Raw genomic sequence first — 21783 nt, 5'->3', positions numbered from 1 at the left:
AGCTGGGTTGCTGAAGATAAAACAGCTGCTGTGGATACTGGCTGGAACCAGACTGTTGTTAGCACGGAGTGGATACTGGCTGGAACCAGTTAAATAATAAATGAACTTGGGAGCGATGAAATATGAACTGAAATGTAGAACTTGAGAGCGGAGAAATAATAATACCGGTGGAGAGTGGTAAAGTGTAGAAAGGACACCGGCCCTTTAAGGGAAGCTGTACTCTGCTGGAAGCTGAGCTGGAAGCAGGTAATGTTGTAGCTGGAAACAGATGAATCCACAATGGATTGGAGAGTCAGGCTACACCGCAGGTGGAATGCTGGTGCGGGTCTCTATGGTGGAAGTCTTGAGACAGGAGCTGGAACCTGGAAGACAATCACAGGAGAGAGACAAACAGGAACTAGGTTTGACAACCAAAGCACTGACGCCTTCCTTGCTCAGGCACAGTGTATTTATACCTGCAGCAAGGAAGGGATTGGCTAGGCAATTATGCAGATTATCAATACTGAGAACAGATTGGTGGAAATGATCAGCTGACAGAATCCAAGATGGCTGCGCCCATGCAGACACTTGGAGGGAAGTTTGGTTTGTAATCCATGTGGTAATGAAAACAGTAATGGCGGCGCCGGCCACCGGAGACAGGAGGCGCCAGGCTGACAGATGCACATCCAACCACGCGGACACAGCGGAGGCCGCGGCTGACGTAATCGCCACTCAGACACTCTGCATGCAGAAGTTCAGGGACGGCGGCGGAGGCCGCGGGAGACGCCATGCCAGGTGTAATATGGCGTTTACTGTGACAGCGTCCCAGAGTGACAGGAGAGGATACAGGAATGTACACATCAGGATAACAGATGGGATCCGGTCCTGGAGCGCTGAGCCAGCCTTAGGAGGCATCTGATGGGTAAGAAATGGCGTCCAGATACCCGGATCGTGACACCGGGAGAGTGGGGACTTCATCCAGAAGTCTTCCAGCTGATTGTAAATCGTTGGGAAAGGCCACAGGTGGACATGATGGCGTCCCGCCTCAACAAAAAGCTAAAAAGATATTGCGCCAGGTCAAGGGACCCTCAGGCGATAGCTGTGGACGCTCTAGTGACACCGTGGGTGTACCAGTCGGTTTATGTGTTCCCTCCTCTTCCTCTCATACCAAAGGTACTGAGGATAATAAGAAAGAGAGGAGTAAGAACTATACTCATCGTTCCGGATTGGCCAAGAAGGACTTGGTACCCGGAACTACAAGAAATTATCTCAGAGGACCCTTGGCCTCTGCCTCTCAGACAGGACCTGATACAGCAGGGGCCCGGTCTGTTCCAAGACTTACCGCGGCTGCGTTTGACGGCATGGCGGTTGAACGCCGGATCCTGATGGAAAAGGGCATTCCGGTTGAAGTCATTCCTACGCTGATAAAAGCTAGGAAGGATGTGACAGCAAAACATTATCACCGCATATGGCGAAAATATGTTGCTTGGTGTGAGGCTATGAAGGCCCCAACAGAAGAATTTCAGCTGGGTCGATTTCTGCACTTCCTACAGTCAGGAGTGACTATGGGCCTAAAATTGGGATCCATTAAAGTCCAGATTTCGGCCCTGTCTATTTTCTTTCAAAAAGAACTGGCTTCACTGCCTGAAGTTCAGACGTTTGTTAAGGGAGTGCTGCATATTAAGCCCCCTTTTGTGCCTCCAGTGGCACCTTGGGATCTCAACGTTGTGTTGGATTTCCTAAAATCACATTGGTTTGAGCCAGTTCAGACCGTGGAGTTGAAATATCTCACGTGGAAAGTGGTCATGCTTTTGGCCTTGGCTTCTGCTAGGCGTGTGTCAGAATTGGCGGCTTTGTCCTGTAAAAGCCCCTATCTGATCTTCCATATGGACAGGGCAGAATTGAGGACTCGTCCCAATTTCTCCCTAAGGTGGTATCAGCGTTTCATTTGAACCAACCTATTGTGGTGCCTGCGGCTACTCGGGACTTGGAGGCTTCCAAGTTGCTGGATGTAGTCCGGGCCCTGAAAATCTATGTTTCCAGGACGGCTAGAGTCAGAAAAACTGACTCGCTGTTTATCCTGCATGCACCCAACAAGCTGGGTGCTCCTGCTTCTAAGCAGACTATTGCTCGCTGGATCTGTAGCATGATTCAACTTGCACATTCTGCGGCTGGACTGCCGCATCCTAAATCAGTCAAAGCCCATTCCACGAGGAAGGTGGGCTCTTCTTGGGCGGCTGCCCGAGGGGTCTCGGCTTTACAACTTTGCCGAGCTGCTACCTGGGCGGGATCAAACACGTTTGCAAAATTCTACAAGTTTGATACCCTGGCTGAGGAGGACCTTGAGTTTGCTCATTCGGTGCTGCAGAGTCATCCGCACTCTCCCGCCCGTTTGGGAGCTTTGGTAAAATCCCCATGGTCCTTACGGAGTCCCCAGCATCCACTAGGACGTCAGAGAAAATAAGATTTTACTCACCGGTAAATCTATTTCTCGTAGTCCGTAGTGGATGCTGGGAGCCCGATCCAAGTGCGGAATTCTGCAATACTTGTATATAGTTATTGCTTAACTATAGGGTTTTTTTGTTCTGAGCCATCAGTTTAATGAGGCTCAGTTGTTGTTCATACTGTTAACTGGGTATAGTTATCACGAGTTGTACGGTGTGATTGGTGTGGCTGGTATGAGTCTTACCCTGGATTCCAAATCCTTTCCTTGTAATGTCAGCTCTTCCGGGCACAGTTTCCCTAACAGGTCTGGAGGAGGGGCATAGAGGGAGGAGCCAGTGCACACCAGATGTAGTACCTAATCTTTTCTTTAAAGAAGTGCCCAGTCTCCTGTGGAGCCCGTCTATTCCCCATGGTCCTTACGGAGTACCCAGCATCCACTACGGACTACGAGAATTAGATTTACCGGTGAGTAAAATCTTATTTTCTCTAACGTCCTAGAGGATGCTGGGACTCCGTAAGGACCGTGGAGATAGACGGGCTCCGCAGGAGACATGGGCACTTTAAGAAAGACTTTAGGCTCTGGGTGTGCCATGGCTCCTCCCTCTATGCCCCTCCTCCAGACCTCAGTTTGATACTGTGCCCAGAGGAGATGGGTGCACTGCAGGGAGCTCTCCTGAGTTTCCTGTAAGAAAGTATTTTGGTTAGGTTTTTTATTTTCAGGGAGCCTGCTGGCAACAGACTCCCTGCATCGAGGGACTGAGGAGAGAGAAACAGCCCTACTTCTCTGAGTTTTCAAGGTCCTGTTTCTTAGGCTACTGGACACCATAAGTTCCAGAGGGATTGGTACGCAGGTTTCATCCTCGCCGTCCGCCCCAGAGCCGCGCCGCCGTCCTCCTCGCAGAGCCAGAAGATAGAAGCCAGGTGAGTATGAGAAGAAAGAAGACTTCAGAGGCGGCAGAAGACGTCTGATCTTCATAGAGGTAACGCACAGCGGTGAAGCTGTGCGCCATTGCTCCCGTTCACCTCACACACTCCGGTCACTGTAAGGGTGCAGGGCGCAGGGGGGGCTCCCTGGGCAGCAGTATAAACCTCTCCTATGGCAAAAGCATATATATACATGTACAGCTGGGCACTATACATGTATATAAAGAGCCCCCGCCATGTTTTGATAGATTTTGAGCGGGACAGAAGCCCGCCGCCGAGGGGGCAGGGCTTCTTCCTCAGCACTCACCAGCGCCATTTTCTCCACAGCACAGCGCTGAAAGGAAGCTCCCCGGACTCGCCCCTGCTTACTGACGGTGACAGTGGGTTTTTCAAGAGGGGGGGGCACATAATTGGCGTGTATAAAGTTATAACAGCGCTACTGGGTAAAACATTCTGTGTTTTTTCCTGGGTCATATAGCGCTGGGGTGTGTGCTGGCATACTCTCTCTCTGTCTCTCCAAAGGGCCTGGTGGGGAACCTGTCTTCAGAAAATAGCTTCCCTGTGTGTGTGTGTGGGGTGTGTTGGTACGCGTGTGTCGACATGTATGAGGTTGAAGGCTCACCTAAGGAGGAGGGGTAATGTATGAATGCAAGGTCTTCGTCGGCAGCGCCGACACCTGACTGGATGGATATGTGGAATGTCTTAAGTGCTAATGTGAATTTATTGCACGAAAGATTAGACAAAGCTGAGGCTAGGGAACAGTCAGGAAGTCAAACCATGTCTGTCCCAATGTCGACGAGTCCTTCGGGGTCTCAGAAGCGCACACTATCCCAAATAGTTGACAGATACCGACACGGATTCAGACTCCAGTGTCGACTACGATGATGCAAAATTAGAGCCAAAAGTGGCTAAGGGTATTCGATATATGATTATTGCAATAAAAGAGGTTTTGCATATCACAGAGGAACCCCCTGTCCCTGACACGAGGGTACACATATATAAAGAGAAAAAGCCTGAGGTGACCTTTCCATCCTCGTATGAGCTGAACGTATTATGCGAAAAGGCTTGGGAAACCCCAGACAAGAGACTGCAGGTTCCCAAAAGGATTCTTATGGCGTATCATTTCTCGCAAAAGGATAGGATACGATGGAAATCCTCTCCTAAGGTGGACAAGGCTTTGACACGCTTATCAAAAAAGATAGCGCTGCCATCCCAAGATACGGCTACCCTCAAGGATGCTACTGATCGCAAGCAGGAGGTTACCATGAAGTCCATTTACACACATTCTGGTACAATACTTAGACCGGCAATGGCGTCGGCCTGGGTTTGTAGTGCTGTGGCTGCATGGACTGATTCCTTATCAGCGGAGATTGAGACCCTAGATAAGGATACCATTTTAATGACCCTAAGGCATATAAAAGATGCTGTATTATATATGAGGGATGCTCAAAGAGATGTTTGTTTACTAAGTTCCAGAATAAACGCTATGTTTCCGCTAGGCGAGTCTTATGGACCCGACAGTGGACGGGGGATGCCGACTCGAAGAGGCATATGGAGTTTTTGCCTTACAAAGGTGAGGAGTTATTTGGAGAAGGCCTCTCGGACCTCGTCTCCACAGCTACGGCAGGTAAATTGAATTTCTTGCCTTATGTTCCCTCACAGCCTAAGAAAGCGCCTCATTATCAAATGCAGTCCTTTCGTTCGAATAAAAGCAAAAAAGTACGTTTATCGTCCTTTCTTGCCAGAGGTAAGGGCAGAGGAAAAAAGCTGCACACAGCTAGTTCCCAGGAATAGAAGTCCTCCCCGGCCTCAGCAAAATCCACCGCATGACGCTGGGGCTCCCCTGAAGTAGTCCGCTCCAGTGGGGGCACGTCTTCGACTTTTCAGCCACATCTGGGTTCTCTCACAGGTGGATCCCTGGGCAATAGAAATTGTTTCTCAGGGATACAAGCTGGAATACGAAGAGGTCCCCCCTCGCCGGTTTTTCAAATCGGCTCTGCCAGCTTCTCCCTCAGAGAGGGAGTTAGTGTTAAATGCAATTCAAAAATTGTATCTTCAAAAGGTGGTGGTCAAGGTTCCCCTACTGCAACAGGGGAGGGGATATTACTCAACCCTGTTTGTGGTCCCGAAACCGGACGGTTCGGTCAGACCCATTTTGAATTTAAAATCCCTGAACCTATACTTGAAAAAGTTCAAGTTCAAGATGGAGTCGCTCAGAGCAGTCATCGCCAGCCTGGAAGGGGGGGATTTTATGGTTTCCCTAGACATAAAGGATGCGTACCTTCATGTTCCAATATTTCCACCTCATCAGGCGTTCCTGAGATTTGCTGTACAGGATTGTCATTACCAATTTCAGACGTTGCCGTTTGGGCTTTCCACGGCCCCGAGGATTTTCACCAAGGTACTGGCGGAAATGATGGTGCTCTTGCGCAAGCGAGGTGTCACAATTATCCCATACTTGGACGATCTCCTCATAAAAGCGAGATCTCGGGAGAAGTTACTGGACAGCGTGTCACTTTCATTGAAGGTGTTACAGCAACACGGCTGGATTCTCAGTATCCCGAAGTCGCAGCTGGTTCCTACGATGCGTCTGACCTTCTTGGGCTTGATTCTGGACACAGACCAGAAAAGGGTTTTTCTTCTGACGGAAAAAGCTCAGGAACTCATGACTCTGGTCAGGAACCTATTGAAGCCAAAACAGGTGTCAGTGCATCACTGCACTCGAGTCCTGGGGAAAATGGTGGCATCATACGAAGCCATTCCCTTCGGCAGGTTCCATGCACCTTCCAATGGGACCTGCTGGACAAGTGGTCCGGGTCACATCTACATATGCATCGGCGGATCACCCTATCCCCCAGAGCCAGGGTATCTCTCCTGTGGTGGCTGCAGAGTGCTCACCTCCTAGAGGGCCGCAGGTTCGGCATTCAGGACTGGATCCTGGTGACCACGGACGCAAGCCTCCGAGGTTGGGGAGCAGTCACACAGGGAAGAAATTTCCAAGGTCGTTGGTCAAGTCTCCACATCAACGTCCTGGAATTAAGGGCCATATACAACGGCCTATGACAGGCGGAGACTCTTCTTCGCGACCTACCTGTTCTGATTCAATCGGACAACGTCACAGCAGTGGCTCATGTAAACCGCCAAGGCAGGACAAGGAGCAGAGTGGCAATGGCGGAAGCCACCAGGATTCTTCGCTGGGCGGAAAATCACGTAAGCGCGCTGTCAGCAGTGTTCATTCCGGGACTGGACAATTGGGAAGCAGACTTCCTCAGCAGACACAATCTGCATCCGGGAGAGTGGGGGCTTCATCAAGAAGTCTTCGAGCAGATCGCAAGTCGGTGGGGACTGCCCCAAATAGACATGATGGCGTCCCGTCTCAACAAAAAGCTAAAAAGTTATTGCGCCAGGTCAAGAGATCCTCAGGCGGTAGCTGTGGACGCCCTGGTGACACCGTGGGTGTACCGGTCGGTCTATGTATTTCCTCCTCTTCCTCTCATTCCCAAGGTGTTGAGAATAATAAGACAAAGAGGAGTGAGAACAATCCTCATTGTTCCAGATTGGCCACGATGGACCTGGTATCCGGAGCTGCAGGAGTTGCTCACAGAAGATCCGTGGCCTCTTCCTCTAAGACAGTACCTGCTGCAACAGGGGCCCTGTCTGTTCCAGGACTTACCGCGGCTGCGTTTGACGGCATGGCGGTTGAACGCCGGCCCCTAGCGAAAAAAAGTATTCCGGATGAGGTCATTCCTACACTAATAAAGGCTAGGAAGGACGTGACATCAAAACATTATCACCGAATATGGCGAAAATATGTTTCTTGGTGTGAGGTCAGGAATGCTCCTACAGAAGAATTCCAGCTGGGCCGTCTCCTTCACTTCCTACAAACTGGAGTGAATTTGGGCCTAAAATTAGACTCCATTAAGAATCAGATTTCGGCCCTATCCATTTTCTTTCAGAAGGAATTGGCCTCTCTTCCTGAAGTACAGACGTTTGTGAAGGGAGTACTGCATATTCAGCCTCCTTTTGTACCTCCGGTGGCGCCTTGGGACCTTAACGTGGTGTTAAGTTTCCTTAAGTCACATTGGTTTGAACCACTCAAAACGGTGGAGTTAAAATATCTCACTTGGAAGGTGGTCATGTTGTTAGCCTTAGCTTCGGCTAGGCGAGTTTCAGAATTAGCCGCTTTATCACATAAAAGCCCCTATCTGGTTTTTCATATGGATAGGGCGGAATTGCGGACTCGTCCTCAATTCCAACCTAAAGTGGTCTCATCCTTTCATATGAACCAGCCTATTGTCGTGCCTGTGGCTACACGTGACTTGGAGGATTCCGAGTCCCTTGATGTGGTCAGGGCTTTGAAGATTTACGTAGCCAGAACGGCTAGGATCAGAAAAACAGAGGCACTGTTTGTCCTGTATGCAGCCAACAAGGTTGGCGGCCCTGCTTCAAAGCAGACTATTGCTCGCTGGATCTGTAACACGATTCAGCAGGCGCATTCTACGGCAGGATTGCCGTTACCAAAATCGGTTAAGGCCCATTCCACTAGGATGGTGGGCTCTTCTTGGGCGGCTGCCCGAGGGGTCTCGGCACTACAGCGGTGCTGAGCTGCTACTTGATCGGGGTCAAAAACCTTTGCAAAGTTCTATAAGTTTGATACCCTGGCTGAGGAGGACCTCCTGCTTGCTCAATCGGTGCTGCAGAGTCATCCGCACTCTCCCGCCCGTTTGGGAGCTTTGGTATAATCCCCATGGTCCTTACGGAGCCCCCAGCATCCTCTAGGACGTCAGAGAAAATAAGATTTTAAACCTACCGGTAAATCTTTTTCTCGTAGTCCGTAGAGGATGCTGGGCGCCCGTCCCAAGTGCGGACTATTTCTGCAAGACTTGTTTATAGTTGTTGCTTACATAAGGGTTATGTTATAGTTTCATCGGTTTTGGACCGATGCTATGTTGTTTTTTCATACTGTTAACTAGTTAGTATATCACAAGTTATACGGTGTGATTGGTGTGGCTGGTATGAATCTTGCCCTTGGATTAACTAAAATCCTTTCCTCGTACCGTCCGTCTCCTCTGGGCACAGTTTCTCTAACTGAGGTCTGGAGGAGGGGCACAGAGGGAGGAGACAGTGCACACCCAGAGCCTAAAGTCTTTCTTAAAGTGCCCATGTCTCCTGCGGAGCCCGTCTATCCCCCATCGTCCTTACGGAGTCCCCAGCATCCTCTACGGACTACGAGAAAAAGATTTACCGGTAGGTTTAAAATCTTATTTTCTCTATCATCCACTATGGGACACTGGAGTTAGGACAGCTGGGGATGTCCCAAAGATACTCCCATGGGCGGGAGTGCTGTTCCGAAGCCTGTAGAACTAAACGTCCAAAATTTGAATTTCTAGAAGCAAAAGTATAAAATTTATAGAACCTAGTGAACGTGTGCACTGATGACCACGTTGCCGCTGTACAAAGTTGGGCAGTGGACGCTCCTCTAGCCGCCACCCAAGAAGCCCCAACTGATCTAGCGGTATTAGCACCCACTCGAAACTGGACTCTTTTACCATTTGAAACATATGCTTGCTTGATGGTCAACTTAATCCATCTAGCCAATGTTTGTTTTGAATCTGGCCAGCCCCTTCTGGGTCCATCATACAGTACAAACGACGCGTCTGACCTCCCAAGGGAACTCGTAGCATGTACGTATACCCGTAAAGCTCTGACCACATCCAGTGAAAAGTCCCCGTCTGACAACCCCTGGAAAGATGGGACCACAATTGGTTGGTTTATGTGAAAATCAGAAACCACCTTTTGTAAAAACTCTGCCTTCGTACGGAGGTCCGCCCTGTCTTCATGAAAAACTATAAAGGGACTTTTACATGACAGGGCTCCCAATTCAGATGCCCTACTTGCTGATGCTAAAGCAAGAAGCATTACTGTTTTCCAGCACACATATTTAAGGTCTGCCCCTTCCAAAGGCTCGAAAAGGTCAGATCTCAAAAAGTACAACACCAAATTTAGATCCCACAGAGCCGTGGGGAGACGAAAAGGTGGTTGTATTCTCAACACTCCCTGTAAAAATGTCTGAACCTCCTTCAAGGATGCCACACGTTGCGGGAAATTTTTTTTGAAAGGCCCGAGACCAGAACTTTCAAAGATCCCAACCGTAATCTTCCTTCCAAACCAGTTTGGAGCTACCTCAACAGTCTAGTAAGGCGGAATTCTCTGGGGTTCCAACTCAAAGGCTGGCACCAGTCCATGTTTTTCTTCCAGATTTTATAATAGTGTGCCGCAGTAACCGGCTTTCTTGCTGCTAACATGGTAGGAATAGCTGATTTTGGGATACCCTTTTCCCTTAGAATCCTGGTTTCAAGAACCATGCCTCAAACGTAGGCGGTTCAGATATGGGTGTAGGAATGGGCCCTGTGACAGCAGATCCTCCCTCTGCGGCAGTCTCCAAGGAACGTCCGCCAGGAGTCTCTTCAGATCCGAGTACCAACTTGTGCGAGGCCAGTCCGGCGCTATCAAAATTACCAACGCTCTTTCCTGTTTCACTTTTTTTTTTAACACTCTTGACAATAAGGGAAATGGTAGGAATATGTATACCATTTCGTATGTCCAGTGAATTGCCAGTGCGTCCACTGCCTCTGCTGCTGAATCCCGTGTCCTGGCCATTTCGGAAGCTGATGGTTGTTTCGAGACACCATTAGATCTACCTGTGGTAAACCCCACCGTCTTACCACTGCGTCGAAGACCTGGGGATGTAGACTCCACTCTCCAGGATGCATGTCCCAACGGCTGAGGTAATCTGCCTCCCAATTGTCCACTCCTGTAATGAATACTGCCGAAAGGATTACCGTATTTTTCGGACCATAAGACGCACCTGACCATAAGACGCACCTAGTTTTTAGAGGAGGAAAACAGGAAAAAAAATATTCTGAACCAAATAGTGTAATAAGCTTACAATCTATACTGTAGACACAGACATCAGCTTTACAGGCCATTTACATAGAATACGGTACACAGATTTTTCTGGGACAGTGTGTGACAGAGGCAGCCACACAAGCACAGCCATAGTCACAGTACAGAGCAGACGAGAACCTTTTTACCTCACAACATACAGATGACGGCGAGGCAGCAGCAGCAGTACTTTGGAGGATGCAAGGGGAGGAAGCGGGGGAGTCACGTGATGCCGCCTCTCAGATGACGGCGAGGCAGCAGCAGTACTTTGGAGGAGGCGAGGGGAGGGAGCGGGGGAGCCACGTGATGCCGCCTCTCGGATGACGGCAAAGCAGCAGCAGACAGGACCCGCCGCTACCCGCACTCGTAACTGCTGCCTCTCCCACCCAGTGCGCTCCCACCCAGCGCATTGAGAGCGCTCCATAAGGTTTTTACTCCTGCTCTGTTTTTCGGACCATAAGACGCATATTCGGACCATAAGACGCATGTACTTTCCCCCCCACATTTTTGGGGAGAAAAAGTGCGTCTTATGGTCCGAAAAATACGGTATGTCGTGTTTTTTTGTCCAAGACGGAATTCTTGTAGCCTCCTTTAAGGCCATGTGGCTTTTTGTCCCTCCCTGACGGTTTATGTATTCCGTTGCTGTCACATTGTCTGATTGCACTCTCACGTGCTGAGCTCGTACCAGGCTCTCCGCTTGAAGAAGGGCATTGTAAATGGCTCGTAGTTCCAGTACATTTATTGGTAAGCTGCTCTGGCAAGGTGACCATCTCCCCTGAAATTTATGGTTGCCCAGTACTGCACCCCATCCTCTGAGACTTGCATCCATCGTCAACATTATCCAATCCCAGATTCCAAACCTTTTTCCCGCTGATAGGTTCTTGTGGACTGACCACCAAATCAACGAAGTCCTGGCTTGAGGTGACAAGCAAATTTTTCATTGAAGGATTAGATGCATGCCTGCCCCTTGAGCTGTCAGATTTAACTGAAAAGGTCTGGAATGTAGTCTGCTGTCTTGGATCGCTTCGAAAGATGCTACCATTTTTCCCAGAAGCTGTGTACAAAGATGCAGAGACACCGTCTGGTTTTGTAAAACCTGTCGAACCATTTCCCTGATGTCTTGAATTTTGTCTTCCGGCAGGAACACTCTCAATTGTATTGTATCTAAGATGAGACCCAGAAATTTAATTCTCTGTGTCGGTTGTAACTTGGATTTTTTGAAGTTCACAATCCAACCATGTTGAATTAGAATCTGTTAAGTGATCCGAGCATCCCAATCAATAGTTCCTGGGACGGAGCCTTGATAAGGTCGTCCAAATATGGTATTATTGTTACCCCTAATGATCTCAATTTCGCTACCATGACTGCCATGATCTTTGTGAAGATCCTCGGGGCCGATGATAGGCCGAACGTCAGTGCTCTGAATTGGTAGTGACTCTTGTCCACAGCAAACCTTAAATAAGCTTGGTGTGGTGACCAAATTGGGATATGCAGGTACGCGTCCTTTATGTCCATGGACACTAGGAATTCCTGTTGCTCCAAGCTCGCAATGACCAACTGTATTGATTTTAACACTTTTAAATTTAGGATGGGTCTGACTGAACCATCTGGTTTCGGTACTACCAAAAATTTTTTAATAAAGGCCTGTTTTTCTTTGTGGTACTGGAACTTCTGCCAGAAGTTATTTTTCAATAGCTCTGTTTAATGCCCCTGCCTTTTGAGGGCACTGAGGTAGGCCCATAGTAACGAACTGACTGTGAGGTTGGGTTAGAAAATCTATTTTGTATCCCTGGGAGATAATATTGTTGATCCAGACTTCTGGGGAGGTTTTGACCCAGGCTTCCTGAAACCTTATCAACCGTGCGCCCACCTTGGGATACCCAAGATGAGCTGGGAGACCGTCATGCCACGGTCTTGTCAGTGGGCTTAGAATCCTGTTTTCGGGCTGTGGACTGGGAACGGCCTCTGCTTCCACGAGCTTGTGCACCAAAACCTCTACCTCTGGTACGAAAGGACTGTTTCCTAAATGAATTGAAAACCGGACCAGAGTAGTTTCTTCTTACCGGTGGCGTGGTTCTAGGATACGTAGTAGGCAGAAACGTATATTGTCCTGCCGTGGCCTGCGAAATCCACTTGTCCAATTCTGGACCAAATAAAGTTTCCCCCACAAAGGGGATCGCTTCCGCTGTCTTTTTTTTAATCTGAATCCACCTGCCAGTCCCTGAGCTACAGAATCCTTCTGACAGATATAGCCGAAGCTGGTATTTGTGATGCTATCCTGCTAGCATCCTTTGTAGCCTCGCAAATATAAGCACCCGTCTCACGGATATGTTCCGCTAGTCGAGATATCTCCTCCTGATTATTGTCTTCCGCCACTGCTCAAACTATCTGTCCAGCCCAAGCAACGATAGCCTTATTAACCCATGCGCTGACAATCATAGGTCATTGTGATGCTCCTGCAGCCACAAAGATGGATTTAAGGGCCGTATACAACTTACGATCTGACACATCTTTTAGTGTAGTCACGTTCGGTATTGGTAAGATTGTCTTTTTTGACAATCTAGCCAGGGACGCATCTACAATAGGTGGTACCTCCCATTTGGACATGACTCCCTTAGGCAGGGGATAATTTACAGTGAACTTTTTGGGCAATTGGAAACGCCTATCCGGCTGTATCCATGCTTCTCCCATCTGATCCTGGAGTGTCTGAGGAATCGGGAATACTGCCGCTTGCGGTTTCTGAGACTCAAACAGATCAAAAACTTCAGGTTCCTTGAAGTTAAGGACCTGTTTTACTGCCTCAATAAGGGATTCTAACCCCTTGACCTCTGAGTCCTCCTCCTGAAGACTGACTTCAAATACCTCCTCAACTGACTCCCTCCCTTCCTCATCCGCCAAGAGACCCTCCATCTCCTCCGACTCTTCCTACAGGATAGGAAGAGGCCTCTTTACAGATTTGCGCACAATCTTTTCTACCTGTGCAGGTGAAGTAAGTCTAATTAGGAATTCTTCCATAGTCTTTGAAAAACATGCAGCCCATTCTAAATGTTGCTTGCAAGATTCCACCTTTTCCTTTAGAAATATCTGCCAGGGCATTTTCCCATGTCCCGGATGGACCACTGCTCCCAGGTTGAGCGTCCATGCCCAAACATGTGTCGCACACCCCAGAGCTGCCAACACTTGTGCTCTTTTTCTCACATTTTGAACTCGCATAACAAATTTTTGTGGTCTTGGTTGGCGCTTTTGTTGCCATGTTAAACACACACATGCCCACCAACCAGCAGTGCTTTCACCCTATTAGTATAGATGGAGAAAGACCGTAGGGATATGGGGGGGCAATGAAAGAACGGAGATTCACACAGCTAATGAGACAGCTTGAGTTGTATCAGGGTTGAGAACTCCGATGCTCCCTCTCCGCAGGACCTGTCAGAAGCGTCTCTTGGGAGACAAGTATATCAGTTTTAATTATCTCAAACAAAATTCAGTGAGATCTACTCAACAGCGCTGTTTAGCCCAGAGCCAGTGCAAGTAGCCCCATTATACATGTTCTTTGGGTGGAGTCAGATATGGCTGTTGTTATTAAACCCCTATTTGCAGGACAGAAGCGCTCCTTATTTCTCCACCCCCTTCAGTATTGGTAATGCCAGCGTGCCAAAAGATGAGGGAAAATAGCCGCTACTGAAAATTTATGGCTACCTTGCTGTAATGAGGAAAGCTCCAGCCCCTGTATGCCTCCGTTTACTTGCTGGTTAACCTCCACTACTGTGGCCTGTACCTTACATGGCTACGTCTCCCGCAATGCTGCCCCCGCCTCCGCTGTCCACGTGCCCGTCCGACTCACCTGGGGCTTCACTATGACCCGTGCCGCCCTTACTACCTCTCCGGACTTCAGCAGCGTTATGCACTCCAGGAGGAATTGAGCTGCGCTGCCGGCTTGTGCCCACCTAATACAACAGCCCCGACGGGAGAGCCGCGTACCACATGTAAGGGGTCTTATGAGCTGCGCTTCCTAAGAGGTCTTATTGCTATTCAATGGTGGTCATTCCGAGTTGTTCGCTCGTTGCCGATTTTCGCTATGCTGCGATTTGTTGATAAATGCGCATGGTACGCAGCGCGCATGCGCTTAGTTATTTAACTAAAAACTTAGCTAGCGGTGCATAGTTTTTTATTTTATTACAATGTGCTACCTCCAGTCTGCATTCTTCACACCCCAGCTGTCTAACGCTAGTGTCCCCTAGTGGATGATAGAGAAACTACCAGGTCTTCCCCCTTGTTGAATTTGCTTGGCACCCACCTGTCCTCTCCTAACTGGTGAACAAAGGAGTACAACGTTTTCCTGGCATGGTCTATTCACTGTAAGAAATTAGGTATTAATAGGTATTAACAGGCATTAATATTTTCTCAACATGTGGAAACATGAAATTCCATGCATCACAGCACGGCTTACCCAGGTGGAGATTTAGCTGAATTTGCTGTTAGCTTTCAGTGAGGTCCATATGTTATACTTTTTTATCCTAATTATAAATATAGTACATAACTTTCGAGCACTTGATTGTTTTCATTTTCTCTATCGTCCTAGTGGATGCTGGGGTTCCTGAAAGGACCATGGGGAATAGCGGCTCCGCAGGAGACAGGGCACAAAAAGTAAAGCTTTTCCAGATCAGGTGGTGTGCACTGGCTCCTCCCCCTATGACCCTCCTCCAGACTCCAGTTAGATTTTTGTGCCCGGCCGAGAAGGGTGCAATCTAGGTGGCTCTCCTAAAGAGCTGCTTAGAAAAAGTTTAGCTTAGGTTTTTTATTTTACAGTGAGTCCTGCTGGCAACAGGATCACTGCAACGAGGGACTGAGGGGAGAAGAAGTGAACTCACCTGCGTGCAGGATGGATTGGCTTCTTGGCTACTGGACATCAGCTCCAGAGGGACGATCACAGGTACAGCCTGGATGGTCACCGGAGCCGCGCCGCCGGCCCCCTTGCAGATGCTGAAGTCAGAAGAGGTCCAGAATCGGCGGCTGAAGACTCCTGCAGTCTTCTAAAGGTAGCGCACAGCACTGCAGCTGTGCGCCATTTTCCTCTCAGCACACTTCACACGCAGTCACTGAGGGTGCAGGGCGCTGGGGGGGGGCGCCCTGGGAGGCAAATGTAACCTATATAAAGGCTAAAAATACCTCACATATAGCCCCCAGAGGCTATATGGAGATATTTAACCCCTGCCTGGATTCACTAAATAGCGGGAGACGAGCCCGCCAAAAAAGGGGCGGGGCCTATCTCCTCAGCACACGGCGCCATTTCCTCTCACAGCTCCGCTGGTCAGGACGGCTCCCAGGTCTCTCCCCTGCACTGCACTACAGAAACAGGGTAAAACAGAGAGGGGGGGCAAATTTATGGCGATATTTTGATATATATAAAGCAGCTATAAGGGAGCACTTATTATAAGGCTATCCCTGTTATATATAGCGCTTTTGGTGTGTGCTGGCAAACTCTCCCTCTGTCTCCCCAAAGGGCTAGTGGGTCCTGTCTTCGTTAGGAGCATTCCCTGTGTGTCTGCTGTGTGTCGGTACGTGTGTGTCGACATGTATGAGGACGATATTGGTGTGGAGGCGGAGCAATTGCCAAATATGAGGATGTCACCCCCTAGGGAGTCGACACCAGAATGGATGCCTTTATTTATGGAACTACGGGATAGTGTCAACACGCTAAAGCAGTCGTTTGACGACATGAGACGGCCGGACAATCAATTAGTGCCTGTCCAGGCGACTCAAACACCGTCAGGGGCTGTGAAACGCCCTTTGCCTCAGTCGGTCGACACAGACCCAGACACAGGCACTGACTCCAGTGGTGACGGTGACGAATCAACCGTATTTTCCAGTAGGGCCACACGTTATATGATTTTGGCAATGAAGGAGGCGTTACATTTAGCTGATACTACAGGTACCACTAAACAGGGTATTATGTGGGGTGTGAAAAAACTACCTATAGTTTTTCCTGAATCAGAAGAATTAAATGACGTGTGTAATGAAGCGTGGGTTGCCCCTGATAAAAAGCTGATAATTTCAAAGAAATTATTGGCATTATACCCTTTCCCGCCAGAGGTTAGGGAGCGCTGGGAAACACCTCCTAGGGTGGACAAGGCGCTAACACGCTTATCTAAACAAGTGGCGTTACCCTCTCCTGAGACGGCCGCACTTAAAGATCCATCAGATAGGAGGATGGAAAATATCCAAAAAAGTATATACACACATGCAGGTGTTATACTACGACCAGCTATAGCGACTGCCTGGATGTGCAGTGCTGGAGTAGTTTGGTCAGAGTCCCTGATTGAAAATATTGATACCCTGGACAGGGACAATATTTTACTGTCGTTAGAACAAATAAAGGATGCATTTCTTTATATGCGTGATGCACAGAGGGATATCGGCACACTGGCATCACGGGTAAGTGCTATGTCCATTTCGGCCAGAAGAGCTTTATGGACGCGACAGTGGACAGGCGATGCGGATTCAAAACGGCATATGGAAGTTTTGCCGTATAAAGGGGAGGAGTTATTTGGAGTCGGTCTATCAGATTTGGTGGCCACGGCTACAGCCGGGAAATCCACCTTTCTACCTCAAGTCACTCCCCAACAGAAAAAGGCACCGACTTTTCAACCGCAGCCCTTTCGTTCCTTTAAAAATAAGAGAGCAAAGGGCTATTCATATCTGCCACGAGGCAGAGGTCGAGGGAAGAGACAGCAACAGGCAGCTCCTTCCCAGGAACAGAAGCCCTCCCCGGCTTCTACAAAAGCCTCAGCATGACGCTGGGGCTTCTCAAGCGGACTCGGGGACGGTGGGTGGTCGTCTCAAAAATTACAGCGCGCAGTGGGCTCACTCGCAGGTAGATCCCTGGATCCTGCAGATAATATCTCAGGGGTACAGGTTGGAATTAGAGACAGATCCACCTCGCCGTTTCCTGAAGTCTGCTTTACCAACGTCCCCCTCCGAAAGGGAGACGGTTTTGGAAGCCATTCACAAGCTGTACTCTCAGCAGGTGATAGTCAAGGTACCTCTTCTACAACAAGGGAAGGGGTATTATTCCACTCTTTTTGTGGTACCGAAGCCGGATGGCTCGGTAAGGCCTATTCTAAATCTGAAGTCCTTGAACCTGTACATAAAGAAGTTCAAGTTCAAGATGGAGTCACTCAGAGCAGTGATAGCGAACCTGGAAGAGGGGGGCTTTATGGTATCCTTGGACATCAAGGATGCGTATCTCCACGTTCCAATTTACCCCTCACACCAGGGGTACCTCAGGTTCGTTGTACAAAACTGTCACTATCAGTTTCAGACGCTGCCGTTCGGATTGTCCACGGCACCTCGGGTCTTTACAAAGGTAATGGCCGAGATGATGATTCTTCTTCGAAGAAAAGGCATATTAATTATCCCATACTTGGACGATCTCCTAATAAAGGCAAGGTCCAGAGAACAGCTAGAGATGGGATTAGCACTGTCTCAAGAAGTGCTAAAACAGCACGGGTGGATTCTGAATATTCCAAAATCCCAGTTAATGCCGACAACTCGTCTGCTGTTCCTAGGGATGATTCTGGACACGGTTCAGAAAAAGGTTTTTCTCCCGGAGGAAAAAGCCAAGGAGTTATCCGAGCTTGTCAGGAACCTCCTAAAACCAGGAAAGGTGTCTGTACATCAATGCACAAGAGTCCTGGGAAAAATGGTGGCTTCTTACGAAGCAATTCCATTCGGCAGATTCCACGCAAGAATTTTCCAAAGGGATCTGTTGGACAAATGGTCAGGGTCGCATCTTCAGATGCACCTGCGGATAACCCTGTCTCCAAGGACAAGGGTGTCTCTTCTGTGGTGGTTGCAGAGTGCTCATCTATTGGAGGGCCGCAGATTCGGCATACAGGATTGGATCCTGGTGACCACGGACGCCAGCCTGAGAGGCTGGGGAGCAGTCACACAAGGAAGAAACTTCCAGGGAGTATGGACGAGCCTGGAAACGTCTCTTCACATAAACATTCTGGAACTAAGTGCAATATACAATGCTCTAAGCCAGGCAGAACCTCTGCTTCAGGGAAAACCGGTGTTGATCCAGTCGGACAACATCACGGCAGTCGCCCATGTGAACAGACAGGGCGGCACAAGAAGCAGGAGTGCAATGGCAGAAGCTGCAAGGATTCTTCGCTGGGCAGAGGATCATGTGATAGCACTGTCAGCAGTGTTCATCCCGGGAGTGGACAACTGGGAAGCAGACTTCCTCAGCAGACACGATCTTCACCCGGGAGAGTGGGGACTTCATCCAGAAGTCTTCCACATGCTGGTAACCCGTTGGGAAAGACCAATGGTGGACATGATGGCGTCTCGCCTCAACAAAAAACTGGACAGGTATTGCGCCAGGTCAAGAGATCCGCAGGCAATAGCTGTGGACGCGCTGGTAACGCCTTGGGTGTACCAGTCGGTGTATGTGTTTCCTCCTCTGCCTCTCATACCAAAAGTATTGAGAATTATACGGCAAAGAGGCGTAAGAACGATACTAGTGGTTCCGGATTGGCCAAGAAGGACTTGGTACCCGGAACTTCAAGAGATGATCACGGAAGATCCGTGGCCTCTACCTCTAAGGAGGGACTTGCTTCAGCAGGGTCCCTGTCTGTTTCAAGACTTACCGCGGCTGCGTTTGACGGCATGGCGGTTGAACGCCGGATCCTAAAGGAAAAAGGCATGCCGGAAGAAGTCATTCCTACTTTGATTAAAGCAAGGAAGGAAGTAACCGTGCAACATTATCACCGAATTTGGCGAAAATATGTTGCGTGGTGCGAAGATCGGAGTGCTCCGACGGAGGAATTTCAACTGGGTCGATTCCTACATTTCCTGCAATCAGGATTGTCTATGGGTCTCAAATTGGGATCTATTAAGGTTCAAATTTCGGCCCTGTCGATTTTCTTTCAAAAAGAATTGGCTTCAGTCCCTGAAGTCCAGACTTTTGTTAAGGGAGTGCTACATATACAGCCTCCTGTGGTGCCTCCAGTGGCACCGTGGGATCTCAATGTGGTTTTGGACTTTCTAAAATCTCATTGGTTTGAACCACTAAAGAAGGTGGATTTGAAATATCTCACATGGAAAGTGACCATGCTTCTAGCCCTGGCTTCGGCCAGGAGAGTGTCAGAACTGGCAGCTTTATCTTACAAAAGCCCATATCTGATTTTCCATTCGGACAGGGCAGAACTGCGGACTCGTCCGCATTTTCTCCCTAAGGTGGTGTCAGCATTTCATCTGAACCAGCCTATTGTAGTGCCTGCGGCTACAAGTGACTTGGAGGACTCCAAGTTACTGGACGTTGTCAGAGCATTAAAAATATATATTGCAAGGACAGCTGGAGTCAGAAAATCTGACTCGTTGTTTATATTGTATGCACCCAACAAGATGGGTGCTCCTGCGTCTAAGCAGACGATTGCTCGTTGGATCTGTAGCACAATCCAACTTGCACATTCTGTGGCAGGCCTGCCACAGCCTAAATCTGTAAAGGCCCACTCCACAAGGAAGGTGGGCTCATCTTGGGCGGCTGCCCGAGGGGTCTCGGCATTACAACTTTGCCGAGCAGCTACGTGGTCAGGGGAGAACACGTTTGTAAAATTTTACAAATTTGATACTCTGGCTAAGGAGGACCTGGAGTTCTCTCATTCGGTGCTGCAGAGTCATCCGCACTCTCCCGCCCGTTTGGGAGCTTTGGTATAATCCCCATGGTCCTTTCAGGAACCCCAGCATCCACTAGGACGATAGAGAAAATAAGATTTTACTTACCGATAAATCTATTTCTCGGAGTCCGTAGTGGATGCTGGGCGCCCATCCCAAGTGCGGATTATCTGCAATAATTGTACATAGTTATTGTTAACTAATTCGGGTTATTGTTGAAGGAAGCCATCTTTCAGAGGCTCCGCTGTTATCATACTGTTAACTGGGTTTAGATCACAAGTTGTACGGTGTGATTGGTGTGGCTGGTATGAGTCTTACCCGGGATTCAAAATCCTCCCTTATTGTGTACGCTCGTCCGGGCACAGTACCTAACTGGAGTCTGGAGGAGGGTCATAGGGGGAGGAGCCAGTGCACACCACCTGATCTGGAAAAGCTTTACTTTTTGTGCCCTGTCTCCTGCGGAGCCGCTATTCCCCATGGTCCTTTCAGGAACCCCAGCATCCACTACGGACTCCGAGAAATAGATTTATCGGTAAGTAAAATCTTATTTTTACTAAAATAAAAGTTTAGGCAGCCAGTTCACTCTTTGAGAAAAAAAATCCGAAAAATGTTTTTGTGAAATAGCCATAACTTCTTTATAGACTTCACGCCTTTCAGTAATTTTCTGTTAATATTGGTAATGTTATCAGTGATAATAATAATAATAATAATAATAATAATAATAATGTACTTCTGCATTTCAGGTCAAATATAGAGAAGAAAGAGAAAATCGTAAAACAAAAATTGATTCTCGTTATAGATATATATTTGGCATATTAGCATATAGACTTGATTTGGATCCCACAGCTGTTGAAGATATTTTATTGGATGCTCCAACTGTAAGTTATCAATTTTTACCTCAATATGTTTTAGATTACATTATATTGCATGATTTACTCTGTAAATTATGAGTAAATTAGAAGTCACTGAATTAAACAACATTAGTGCACAAAACTGCATTTATATAGTAAAACATTTTTTTTTAGTATTTTGTTTAGTATTTTAGTTAACAGACACATTAGTGTAATTTGGTTTCCGTTTCACCTCGGATCCTGCTTTGAACATGACACCACAGGTGCACCGTTCGCTGTCCACATGCCTATTTAATGGGACTTTTTAATAATGTGCACCTCTTGTCTCTACAGCTTTTGTAGCTACACTGTTTTGGATGCACAATGACTTCAGGTGTGCATATTTGGGGACATATGTAGTTACAATCATCTAGGTCTAAAGCTGCGTACACACTGACCGATATATCGGCCGTTCTGTTGAACGACCAATATATTACTGGCCCGTCGGCCAGTGTGTACCAACAATATGTCTGTGAACGCCGTCATTAACAGACATATCACATCGGCCGTGCTGCACACATGATGACCAATATATCTCCAGATGTATTTGTGCACCATTGTGTGTGTACGGGCGGTCAGTCGACCGGCTGTACACATGCTGCAGAGGCCGCTGGTGTTTGACGGCTCAACTGGGTGGGCTCATGTAAATGCCTGCCCAGTTTGTGAGATTAGTCACTACAGATCGGGCAGTGTGTATGCACAATACACTGCCCGATCTTCCTATAGATATATCTGCAGATCCATTGATCTGCAGATATATCAATCAGTATGTACCCATCGTTAGTTTGCTCAGGTTATGGACACTTAATTCTGTTGTCTGCTTTGTTTACTTGAACCTTGTTCTGTGATCTCACCTGTCTCTATCATCTTCAAGCACTTTTCTCTATCGTCCTAGTGGATGCTGGGGTTCCTGAAAGGACCA

The 21783-nt window shown here is 48.3% G+C and overlaps 1 protein-coding gene across 1 annotated transcript in view; it reads left to right on the top strand.

The window, feature by feature from the left end:
• DNAH8 (dynein axonemal heavy chain 8) overlaps nt 1-21783 on the top strand; it is a 1853457-nt gene that overhangs the window by 121061 nt on the left and 1710613 nt on the right. The window contains exon 3 of the mRNA XM_063918852.1: nt 20715-20849. Within this exon, the coding sequence (XP_063774922.1) occupies nt 20715-20849 (135 nt within the window). The remainder of the gene's footprint in view (nt 1-20714; nt 20850-21783) is intronic.

The sequence above is a fragment of the Pseudophryne corroboree genome, chromosome 4, assembly GCF_028390025.1.
Source record: "Pseudophryne corroboree isolate aPseCor3 chromosome 4, aPseCor3.hap2, whole genome shotgun sequence".
In the NCBI taxonomy this organism is placed as follows: Eukaryota; Metazoa; Chordata; class Amphibia; order Anura; family Myobatrachidae; genus Pseudophryne; species Pseudophryne corroboree.
This window is presented reverse-complemented; position numbering and strand designations above follow the sequence as displayed.